General features: G+C 54.0%; 2 protein-coding genes across 2 annotated transcripts; both read left to right on the top strand.

Moving 5' to 3' along the window:
* Positions 1-1195: 1195 nt before the first annotated feature.
* B0H65DRAFT_430874 (uncharacterized protein) lies at positions 1196-6056 on the top strand (the record flags this gene model as incomplete). Its single annotated transcript, XM_062824908.1, has 4 exons — positions 1196-1762; positions 1821-5465; positions 5525-5886; positions 5942-6056. The coding sequence occupies 4 exons, from the start codon at positions 1196-1198 to the stop codon at positions 6054-6056; spliced, it is 4689 nt and encodes a 1562-aa protein (XP_062679018.1).
* Positions 6057-9894: 3838 nt separating this feature from the next.
* B0H65DRAFT_248440 (insulin-induced protein-domain-containing protein) lies at positions 9895-12077 on the top strand. Its single transcript, XM_062822430.1, has one exon. It carries the CDS (start codon positions 10199-10201, stop codon positions 11738-11740), a length of 1542 nt encoding a protein of 513 aa, XP_062679017.1. The 5' UTR covers positions 9895-10198; the 3' UTR covers positions 11741-12077.
* Positions 12078-12123: the final 46 nt, after the last annotated feature.

Raw genomic sequence — 12123 nt, 5'->3', positions numbered from 1 at the left:
GAGAGTAAAACGATAGCCACCTAATCAAGTCCAAGCAGATACGTAGCTGACAGCCCGTCAGCGCTTGGTGTGATTTTTGAGAGTCAACTGAATGAAAGTGAAATCCCCTGGAGTCAAGATAGCCATCCTTTTTCTAGGACCGACTGTATCTCCGTATGCTGTGGGATGGCCAGACGTTGCCAGGCGTTGAGATGCTGGTCAGTGGTGTTCACTGGGCAGGTTGGGGTTCACAGGTTCCTTTAAAGAGTACGTACCCTAGGGACGCCCCTAGGATCCCTGCACCTCACCCTTGCAATTGGTCGACCCCCCCTGCCCTCTTCCACACAGTCTGAAAAAGTGTATCAGAGAGCGGCTGCCCCAAAAAAAATTTTGTCCTCGCCCTCTTTTTTCTTCCCACCCATCTTTCACATCCGTCTTGTGAAGGAAACCCCACGGAGGAAACCCAACTTCACAGGGTTCTCTTTTTTTCTCTTCCCCCCACTCGAGAAATCAACATTGGTACTCTCGTCTTCTCAGGATTCACTTCCCAGAGATCCAGAGACTGCCCTTGATCCATCTCCACCCCACTCTACCTAACTCACTTGATTGAGCGTTGGGCGAGCGAACACCCTATCGACCCTATCGATCGCGGTAGTGTCAAGACCCACGAGATTGGTCAAGTTACCTACCAGTGGCTACCAACCCAAACCCTGAAGGCAACGCAACCTTCCACTTCACCCACCAGAGAGTGCGGACGCAGCAACGAGGGTTTTCGCCGGCCGCTTCGTTTTTTTGCGACGAACCCACTTGGCCAGGTCCAACCCACCCACCAAGAGGAAATCCTCCACCCACCCACCACCGCCTTCACTCTCTCAACTAGAGACTCCATTCCAGTCTTTTTCGACTTTTACCGTCAGTGCAACGCGCATCGGTATCGGTCTCTTTCGGTTTTCACAACCGCCTAATCCAATCCGCCAAAACCCACCCGCGGTTTTCCAACAGGCACTCTCTCTCTTTCGGCCGCCGCTCTTTTTGCGCGTCGAAATTGAATCCCAGTCTTTGTGACTTTGTCCCCACTGCGCGGCGACCTTCTGTCGAGTTTGATATTCGACATTCCCACCCCGGGAACACCACAACATCCTCGACCCTCTCCCCTCCTCAACCGCGCACCCAACCATCCACAAAGAAACCGGCTTTCGAGTCACCCGAGACCCTTATGACTTCCTCTGCGAGTCAACAGAACCAAAACCCGGCTCAATCTACGTCCGCTCCTGCAGCAACGTCGTATGCTTCCGCAGCCGGTGCGAAGAAGCCGACAAGCACGCCGCTGATTGCGACGGGTTCTCAGCCCCCCGTCGTGGTTGGTTCCTCTGCCCAGAATGGCAAGCCTCAAGCTGCCCCGGTGAACGGCCGGCCCAACATCACCCCCGCCGTGCCCATCGCCAGAGGCAGCTCGGGCCTCAACGGAGCCTCTGCTGACCACTCTAGGAAGAGCTCCGTCACCATCAACGCCGCTCCTCCCAGCATCAACGCCAACGGCGGTCCCGTCGGCGGCGCCAAGGCCATCCAGTTCGGCTTCGACGAGTCGCCTGCCATCACCCACAGCACTCCTCACGCTGCTGGCTCCGTCCCCATCCCGATTCCTGGCAGCAACGCCAGAGTCCCCTCTCCCGCCGCCTCGCCCTCGCCTATTCCTCAGGTGCCTCAGCAGAGCGGTGGCCAGCGGGCTCCCTCCAACATCTCTGCTCCCATGACGTTCGGTAGCTTCCCTGGTGACAACGATGTAAGATCTCCCCAAGCATATCTTTCAGAACACACTTGCTGACCAAGCCCTCTTTCAGCGCCACATGAAGCAACACTCCGTATCTCACAGCAACGGCCCGGTCCACACACGACGGGACTCGCAAGCCTCTGCCCACGGTGAGACAGTTGGCCACATGGCTAGCCATCGTGGTGGCTATCAGGGTCAGGGTCGTGGTCGCGGCGGCTACAACAACTCATACAACAACCCCAACATGGGCTTCCCTCCAACCAGGTCCTACAACGGTCCCCAGCACAACGCTGGTCGTGGTGGCATGAACAACTTCCAAGGCCGCGGAGGCATGCAGCAGTATCCCAACTCTCCTCAGCCCCACCGTTCGAGCCCGGCTCCGGCTCACGCTGTGCCTACTCACGGCACCCCTACCATGGCCTCTGCCAGCCTGGCACCTACTCAGCCGCCCTTCTACCCCGGCATGAACATGTACCAGCAACAAGTAAAGCCCCCTTCCTTTAGCAACGATTATTCCTCTTTCAAGCCTGTCAACAAGAAGAACAAAGGGACACGCCGGGATTCAGACAGTATCCATCCTAGGCACCCTAACTCTTCGCAGCAAAAGTCAAGTACGAGCGATGATTCAACTCAGAAGCCTCGACGTCAGAGCAAGCGTTGGGCTTCCAAGGCAGATGGATACCAAGAAGTCAACGGTGGTCCGCCTCTGCCGGAATACTCAAATGCTCCGCCAGCTCGCTACGACTTTGTACCCCTTCGCTCTGTTCCTATGTTTTCTCCGCCATCGCTCGGCATTGACCTGTCGCCCGAGGGAGGCCAATTCGAAAATCTGCTAACAAAACAAAAACAGGTGCCCGGATATCCTGCCCCTATGGACTATCGTGGTCCCGTGTTTAACCCCTACAGCCAGCCCATGCCTTATATGGGCCAGCCTGTGCCCCATTTCCAGCCCGCCTTCCCTCCTACCTTCGTGCCTCAAGGACAGCCTGTTGCCCAACCGATGTCCCGTAACGCTTCACAGGTTTCTGATCGCCCGGCGTCGAGCACTGGCCAAGTCCAGGCGCCCGTCGTTGCGCAGAGCACCCCGACGCAGCGTCCTGCTCAAGCTGCCCCCGCCATTGTTTCCTCTAACTTTGCTAGACCCAAGAAGTCCGCAGGCATCACTATCAAGGATCCCAACGGCAACCCCCTCGACCTTTCTGCGATAAAGGGCCCTGCCTCCCCGGCACCCAGCATTCAGCAGCAGTCCAAGACACCGCCTGTTGTTGCCTCGACACCCACACCCCCTCCCGCTAAGCCTACTGCCCCCTCCCACGGTCGTACCGAAAGCACAACTGGCAAGACTGCCGAGCAGCTCCGCGACGAGTTCAAGAATGCGGTTCAGAAGGCCAAGACCGAAGCTCCCGTTGACAACAAGGCTAACGAGGAAGAGGCCGCGAAGGCTGCCGCAGAGAAGGCTGCTGCCGACAAGGCCGCTGCTGAAAAGGAGGCTGCTGACAAGGCCGCTGCTGAAAAGGAAGCTGCCGACAAGGAGGCTGCCGAGAAGGAGGCCGCAGAGAAGGCCGCTGCCGAGAAGGCTGCCGCAGAGAAGGCCGCTGCCGAAGAGAAGGCCAAGGAGGAGGAGCGCGTTGCTGCCGAGAAGAAGGCGGCTGAAGAAGCCAAGGCCAAGGAGGAGGCTGAGGCTGAGGCTAAGGCTAAGGCTGATGCCGATGCCGCGGCTGCTGCTGCCAAGAAGCCTGAGGCTAAGGAGGAGTCTGAAATTGACTACAACAACCTCGACTTCGCCAAGCTGACTGACAAGGAGCTCAACAATATCGATCACAGCAAGCTCAGCGATGAGCAAATGGACGCTTACTTCAACGAACTCGAGGAGAGAGATGCTCGCCGTGAGAAGGAGCAGGCGGAGATCTCCAAGAAGAAGGCCGCTGAGGCCGAGGAGGCTAAGAAGAAGGCTGAGGCTGAGCGCTTGGCCAACGCTGCCGAGAACGACCGCAAGCTCCGCGAGCAGGAACGTGAGATGGAGAGAATCGAGGAAGAGCGCGAGCGCAAGCGTAAGGAGAGGGACTCCGGCCAGGGCGAGTCTGTCGCCGACCTTCTCACCAAGGAGGCCGATGACAAGAAGGAGGCCGATGCTGCCACCAAGGCCCTCGGCAAGAACAAGCCTGCTGCTCTCAACCTTGCTCCCCTCAACACCAAGTCCGTTGAGGCGCCCCAGCCCAGTGCTGCTCTTCAGTCTCTGCGGTCCGCCCGCCTTCTTCCTGGCGTGCAGTATGATATCTACCCTGCCGGCATCGCTTCCCCCAACCCGGCCCTCAACCAGGCTGTTTCTAAGAAGGGCAAGATGTTCAAGTATGACGCCAACTTCCTTCTCCAGTTCCAGAATGTGTTCACGGAGCAGCCGTCTCCTGAATTCCACCAGCAGGTTAAGTCTCTTATCGGAGATTCTGACGGTGGTCGCTCGGCCTCCGCTCGTACCCCTGGCGCTGGATCCCAGAGAGGCCGTGGCGGTGCTTCTGGCGGCGGCTTCCCTGCCATGGGCCAGTTCTCTGGCAAGCCTGCCCTGCCCCCTGGAACCACTTCGGCGGAGCGTTTCGCTATGTCGCAACAGGCTGGTGGTATGGGCTCTCTTGGCAGACCTGGCGCTATGGGCACTATGGCTTTTGGCCGCCAGGGCACATTCCCTGGCAACCTCAGCCGCACTCCTTCGTCGACTGCTACCCCTGATTCTCCCCGTCAGAACAGCCGTCGCAAGCCGCGCGAAGGTTACTCCAAGAACGAGGCTCAGGCCGCCAAGAACATGCCGCTCACTGCCGGCATGGAGCTCAAGCCTATTACTGTGTCCGCAACTGGCTGGAAGCCTATGAGCATAGGAGCTAAGAAGGCGGAGGCGCCTACCCCCGGCCACTTGGATCCTGAGACCGTTCAGCGCAAGGTCAAGGCTGCCCTGAACAAGATGACTCCTGAGAAGTTTGACAAGATCTCTGACCAGATCCTTGAGATCGCTCACCAGTCGAAGAACGAGCAGGATGGTCGCACCCTGCGCCAGGTCATTCAGCTCACCTTCGAGAAGGCTACGGACGAAGCCCACTGGGCTTCCATGTATGCCAAGTTCTGCAAGCGCATGCTCGAGACCATGAGCCCCGAGATCCGCGACGAGAACATTATGGACAAGCAGGGTAACGTCGTCAGTGGCGGCGCCCTCTTCCGCAAGTACCTCCTTAACAGGTGTCAGGAGGAGTTCGAGCGTGGTTGGAAGGTGGACCTTCCGAAGCCCAAGGAGGGTGAGGAGGGCGACAAGAAGGCCTCCGAGGCCGTTCTCATGTCCGATGAGTACTATATCGCCGCCGCCGCCAAGCGTCGTGGTCTTGGTCTTGTCCAGTTCATTGGTGAACTTTTCAAGCTTGGCATGCTTACGGAACGTATCATGCACGAGTGTGTCCGCAAGCTGCTTGAGTTTACGGGTATTCCCGATGAGGCCGAGATTGAGTCTCTCACCAAGCTCTTGAGGACGGTCGGTGGCAACCTCGACAGCACCGAGAAGGGCAGGCCCTTGATGGAGGTCTACTTCGGCCGCATCCAGCAGATTATGGACCTTCCCGACCTCCCAAGCCGTCTGAGGTTCATGCTTATGGACATTGTCGACCTTCGCAGGGCCCGCTGGGTCTCCAAGGAGGCCAACAAGGGTCCTAAGACGTTGGAGGAGGTCCGCGCTGAGGTAAGATACAACAAATTCACTTGCTAATATGGTATGATGAGACTAACTAATATTCACAGGCTGAGGCTGCTGCCGCCGCAAAGGCGGTTGAGAATGCTCGCACCGGCCAGCGTGGCCTTGGAGGCCGTGCTGCTTCCGGTCGCGGAGATGCCAGGGGCCTCCCTTACAACCAGAGCATGACCAACAACCAGGTCGAGCTTGGTGATCTCAGGCGTTTGAAGGGCAACACTAGCCGCTCCGGTAGCCAGGGCATGTCTTTCGGCCCCCCTACGTCCATGTTCAACTCTAGGAGCAACAGTGGTCGTCGTCAGGTCGGTGGCCCTGGCGGTGCTTTTGGCCGCGGTGGTGATGACTCTGGCGGCTCGTCCCGCACCGCTTCCATGCGCGGCAACGATTCGGTTTCCCACGCAAATGCTTTCAGGTATGATATCTGTGTCCCTCTACATGTTGAACCTACAAACTAACGCAATCCACAGCCTCCTTGCTGATGCTGGAGACCACCCCGGCTCCCCCCCTTCGGCCTCTGCCTCTCCGGCATTGTCCAAGGTGACGCCCGATACAACGAATAATGACGAGAAGAAGGACGAATAAGGCAGACGGTTTTCTTTTTTCTCTCTTACCCAAAACAATTTCAACGGTGTGTCGCATCATGAGCATCCGGAATTGTCTCTGTGAGCATAGACCGGGCGGGTTTCTCCAAATTATGCATTTGCGCGGGTCGGGGATTCATTCCAAAAGTTCTGCTTTATTACTTTAACTTTTTTTTCCTCCATATCTCAGTGATACCTCTTCTTTTTCTCCTACATACATCAGAGAAAAAGAAATTACCATTACCTTCCCCATACCATAGACTCAGTTTCCTTCCCAAGAGGCGGACACAAAACACCAGCAGCATGGAAGATGGAATCACGTTTGAGGTTCAGATCATGAATGAGGATTTTATGATGAGAAAGTTTCGGATTGTGGGAAAATGGCAAAGGATGTGAATGAAGGTATGACGGAAAAAGGATGGCTGAAAGTTCTTTTGCGTACCGGCTTTCCTCTGCTTTTTCTTTAACAGAACACACACACGCATGGCTACACAGCTGGCGACAAAGGGTTGATTTGTCTTCTTTTCAGGGGCGTTTCACGGAAATCAGGTTGGGCAATGATTCTGGTTCTCCGATGATCAACTTCTCTGCGATTTATTCTTCTTTTTCTAATTCCGAACATCAATTTACTACTACTTCAACTTTTAATACTCGCTCTCTGTGTGTGTCGTTTACGCTGTCTCCATGATGGATGAAATTTGGCCGTTTCTTTTCTCGAAGGCTTTGTCTGTCAGTCTTGTTCTGTCCATGCGGTGCTGCTCATCGGGCGGAGGTGGATTTGGGCCGTCTTTTGGGAACTGCCTTTTGTAGACATTGGGTTCGACGCGAGTTTTTCATGGTTTTCTATTCCGTTTTGTACGTTCCGTCATCTTCGTCTTCGTTGTTCTCGCCGTGGTTTTTTCGGGGGTCTCTGCTGCGGTCCGTTGACGACGGGGAATGGTGATGCTTTGATCTTTATTTACCCATCATTATGTCGGCCGTGGAGAGACTATGGGCAGCGAAGTAGCGATAACTGTGACGAGATGAAGGGTTCTCTTGAATCTGTGTTTTTGGCTTCGCAACTCATTAACAAAATTTCTATTCTTGTACATGGGTTTACAAACAAATACCACGTTTTAACTAGTCTGGTCGTTATGAATGATACATGTGACGTCTTGTTATTATGTCTCTGACAAGCCACGGTAAGCAGTTCACAGTAGGACTTCAACCTGTCTACAACCCAACGAAACCAGGTCAGACTTGAAAAGACCAGAAAAACTCCTCTCTAATCTCTCCCCCTCCATTGTTCAGTCAGTCACGCACCGTCCACAACCAAATTGAGTTTCACTCTTAATATGAGGACTATACAGGTCAGCGTGCTGTGTACCACTTGGAAGTCACAGACAGCTATGCTGATTTTCGACCATGATCACTCCCATCGAACTCACTCCCTTAGTTACGGATCACCAACACCGATACCAACTCCCCAACTACGCCTTGAGTTCACAGTGTTCAACTGATGTATAACCGGTCCTGGTTGATAGAGCTCAACCTACCCTGGGTCATGGCGGCGTTATTTCCATGTCGAAAGAAAACTCACGTCGAACCTACAGGACAGCTATGTACATCATGCACCATTGACAGCCGAATGTGTTGTCTCAAGTCCGCCCTAAAAGCGACTCTCGCAGATCTGACTATGTAGTCCATGCTAGTCAGGGGTCCAATCCGACTTTGTTGTGGACTTTGTGACGATGTCTGACGATATGTATTCAATTTTCAGCAAGTCGGATCCTCTACCACCAGAGAGAGGGACACCATCGAAAACCTGTTTTTGACATCAATGCTAGGTAGAGGTACCAAACGGTATCCAATAACAAACCTATGCAGCAGCTAAAACCAACCTGGTGTGTAAAAACGCACACGCTTGACAGATTGAGGTTAGTAGTTCTCGAGTTTCCAGCAGGGGGAAGAAAGAGGGCTGAGCATGTTCGTTTATGGGTCCCTACGGTTCAGTTGCTCAAAAGCGTGGGGTAAAAGTCAAAGTCATGAGACCGGGCAGAGGAAATCGTCTGTTTTGGAATCCTCGTTTGGTTCATTTACCTCGTTGTCTTAGGAACCCTGTTTATTTTATTGTCTGTCGACTTCGCTTTTGTGACGCTTGTTGCTTTGTTTGGTTGCCCTGTTTGTTCTACGTGTACGCACTACCTACCTGTCAAGAAATCTGGGAGGTGGAAGCGGGATTGCGTACGATTGACTGTTTTGCTGACATGTGATCGAGACGGTCAGCGGTAAAAATCAGGGCTGAGTGGTTTGAGTGGTTGAACTGGAGAAAGAGGTTGCAGATGCGCGGTTGCGTGGTGGGTGGAGTGATTGATTGATCTTGACGGGATCAACGGGGTGTGGGGCTGTACAGAATATTCCCAATGAGACTGTCAGGTCACAGTGAGGTGAGGTCAGAGGGAAGACGGGATATTGGGCTCGGATTGAAGATGTAAACAGACTAGAATGTTAAATACATTTATTTGGTTCTTTCATCCTTGGTGATCAGTTTTTCTACTTCATTTGTGCACACATATTGCGCAATGAAAAATGGATAATATTCGTTGCTCTGGTATTTTGGTACGGCGTCACATGCCGTTAAAAAGAGGCGAACTGAGCGTCAATCAACGGCAAGTCGAACTGATCGTCCCGCGTCCAGGGCAGGCAACTACGGGAGATGAACCCCGCTCCTAAAGAAGCCTCAACCATTCAGATGCGCGGATCTTTGAGTCCAGAACTCCCTTGCAACGTTTGTTTTTCTCTGGGAAGAAGGTTCGAGGTTGGTCGACTTGTCTCTCGTTTATGGTCCCTGGAACGGCAAGTGTCTCGGACAATTTTATGGAAGCCACGGGCAGGAATTTGGATCAGGAGTGACCTAGGGCAACAGCGGCAGTTCCCACTTGGCAAGTGGCCTAGGTATACTTGGCGTTTGCAACTTGCAGTAGCGACAATGCTATTTCCAGGGCAATTGACAGTCATTTGCATCATTGGATTCGGGTGCGGTGACCGACGATGATGGGGATTGGGAAAGTGCAAGTGCAAAGTGGAAAGTGTGGAAAGCTGAAGAGAGGCACGAGCGCACTTCCCTTCTGAATTATCTCGAAGCTCACTGGATGGTGCTGCCTGTCTCCGCTTCTTCGGCTGTGAATCCGCGTGGATGTATCTGCACTGTAACTGCAGCGTACCCCAGTGCACCAATGATGGCCATCACGGGGTGCGTCTGGTGCATCTGGTGCATCTCGGATGCATCTCGTACCTAGTTTTGCCCCATACACTACATTGGCAAAAACAACGGGTATTGTTGGTGGTGATCATTGACTTATATCACGACTTCCAGACTGCCACAAAATCCGGGGATGTTACGTGGTTGGGTACCCAGATGAATCAGACGGGGAACGCAAAGTCAGACCATCCCTTGACAACCTTGGTCCCCTTGGAATACGGACGGAATACATGCTATATCCCTGACCCATGTTCCCCTCTTATTTCCTCTCTCGTCTCCCTTCCCCGTGCTTAACTCGATCTAAACGGATCTAACTCCTTTTAATCCTTAATTTCCTTATAAACAAGAAGGGTTTTTTTTTTCTTTTCTCCCGCACTCACGTCAGCTTTCGAGTTGTTCATTCTTCACATCCAAAAAGCTATAAGCATTGGAGCGGGGTGTTGTTCAAGCTTCTCCTCACTCACTCACCTTTCCGGTCTGAAGATCCATCAATTTGCATCCGAAGACTGACCTATAGATTCTCTGTACCACCACAACCATCAGCTCAGCCGTTTCCCGATTCTTCGAGGCGCTTTGGATTCAACGAGTTGGGCACCCTTTTTGGACATCAACGCGCTCGCCCTTGATTCATCTTGCTTACGGCCCTCTCCGTTCTGAAACAATATAGAGGCCAGTCGGCCGACCTCTGCGTCTCGCACCCAGTGGGAGGAGAAACAGCAAGCTGGGTATATCTATACAGCATCCCTAATACCCACGAGCTTTCATATGCTCCAGTTTCAAACCCTTTTTGAGTTTCAATAAGCTTCAATAAGGTTTAAAACGCCTTTGTCTTTCATCAGCCCAGCACGAACGTGGCACGAGACGGCACGGCAAGCAAGCCACCAGGGGCGGATCTTACAAAGATGGACCAAAACTCCAACGGCGGGACCCAAGATGGACCCAAAATCTTCCGCCCAATCCCTCGACGACCCTTCAACCTAGCATCACCACCAATGATCTCTCGTAAGGACGAGTCTCCTTCCCCAGCTCCCGGCAGAGACTCCAACACATCTCCCCAACCACGCATCACAGCCGCCGACCTCCGCTTCCTCCTGGACCCTCGATCACCCTTCAACACCAGCGCCTCTCCCGCCGGCAGCGGGGCCGTCACTAGCGGTCTTGACTCCTCCAACATCAGCAGAGCCACCTCATTCCGGAACCTGACTTCTTCTACTCTCTTCGGCATCTTCTCCGATGAGCCCGGAACGGCCGTCACCACCCCCGGAGTAGGTCGCTCAGCTTCGAACCTACGCAATGGATTCTACTTCGGCGAGCAACTGAAAGAGGAAACCGAGGACGAAACCGATGATGCAGCCAACGTACTAGGCATTGCCGGAGACGCCAGGGATGACGACGACGAGGATGACGAGACCTACCAAGAGACCATCACCCTCAGACCCAAAAGACAACGACGAGTTTCCTCCATAACATCCACCATCCCCACCTTCAGAGGCGAATCATCATCATCAGACATCAACAGCGGGAACAACAACCCAGTAATGAGCCTGCTCTGGTCTTTGCTCCGGACGATCCTCCTCTTCGCCCTGGGCATGGGCTACGGCGTGCTCGTCACTCGCTTGCCTAACGGAGACAGCGTCACGGGCGGCTACGGCTGGCGGTACCTCACCTTCTGGGGAGCGGCCGGCGTGGTGTTGGGCAGGTTACTTCCCTGGTTCGATCAGGTGTGGGAGGAAACGTTTGGGAAGAGGAGGATAACCAAGAAAGAGAAGGAAAGGCGACGAGCTGCGGCAGCTGCGGAGGCCGCTGCTGCTTTGTTGCAACAACCTCCTTCATCGTCATTAAGGTCTTCCCCAAGAAAGGCATCAATCACCACCATCCCTACTGAAACAGAGTCCAGCACGGGGGGAGGCGTCACCTCCCCACCCGAAGCCGACTGGCCTCTCGTCGTCCGCAGCATCGGCGCCTTCGTCGGCATCGTCTTTGCCATCCGCCGTCTGCCTTGGGCCTCGACGATGCAGGTCTCTATGACCCTCGCGCTCGCGAACCCGTTTCTGTGGTACCTGATCGACCGGTCCAAACCGGGCTTCCTCCTCAGTGCCGCCGTGGGCGTTACCGGGTCCGCCATTCTGATGGGGTTGGGTAACCCCGATATGATGCCTGCGCCGGTGGCCGGGGGAATGGGTGCGTACCACGATCATATCTTGACGAATGGGCAACCTGCGATGGGGGTGCTTAATGGGACTACATCCGGGTTGCCTAGGGGCGTAGCGGCGAGGATGGGCGGTCTGGGAGGGACGAGCAGCGGAAACGCGGCCGTTATTGAGACGGGCATTTGGATGCTCAGTGTGTTGTTTTGCAGCTGTGTGTGCTTTGGGAATATTGGGAGGAGGTTGGCGCTAAATAAGTCGGCTGCTTCCAGGGGGAGATGGGGTGGTGTTAGGTGATTCCTCCGTCGGGAAAGTGATGATTTCGGCATCTTTATCGCATCACGTCAGGGTTCACAATGGAGAACGTCTTTGAGTTCGAGTCTTCGATATCGACGCAGCGGGAATGATTCAACACACATCAATAGTGGTCGGTTTATCAACTTGTACTTAGCAGTCCGACTAGGGGCATATTATTGCACCATTTTTACCAAGGGAGTCAAACAATGCTACTGAGCATTTGGAGGTCTCAATATGGCTTAGAAAATCTGATCTGTGCCATGTGTCTGTCACGACGACCTCCGAAGCCAGCACAACGAGGAAAGAAATTTTTTTTTTGACAAACAAATGATCAAAAGAGGACCTCAACCTTCAAGCCGAAGCCAAAAAGAGGGAAGGGAAAA

This window comes from Neurospora tetraspora (genome assembly GCF_033439725.1).
Source record: "Neurospora tetraspora strain CBS 560.94 chromosome Unknown B0H65scaffold_6, whole genome shotgun sequence".
Classification (NCBI taxonomy): Eukaryota; Fungi; Ascomycota; class Sordariomycetes; order Sordariales; family Sordariaceae; genus Neurospora; species Neurospora tetraspora.
Note: the sequence above shows the minus strand (reverse complement) of the source record. Positions and strands in the feature narration are given on the sequence as shown.

Bases quoted from the DNA above. Each gene is read 5' to 3' on its own strand.
- B0H65DRAFT_248440 (XM_062822430.1), top strand. From the start codon at position 10,199: ATGGACCAAAACTCCAACGGCGGGACCCAAGATGGACCCAAAATCTTC.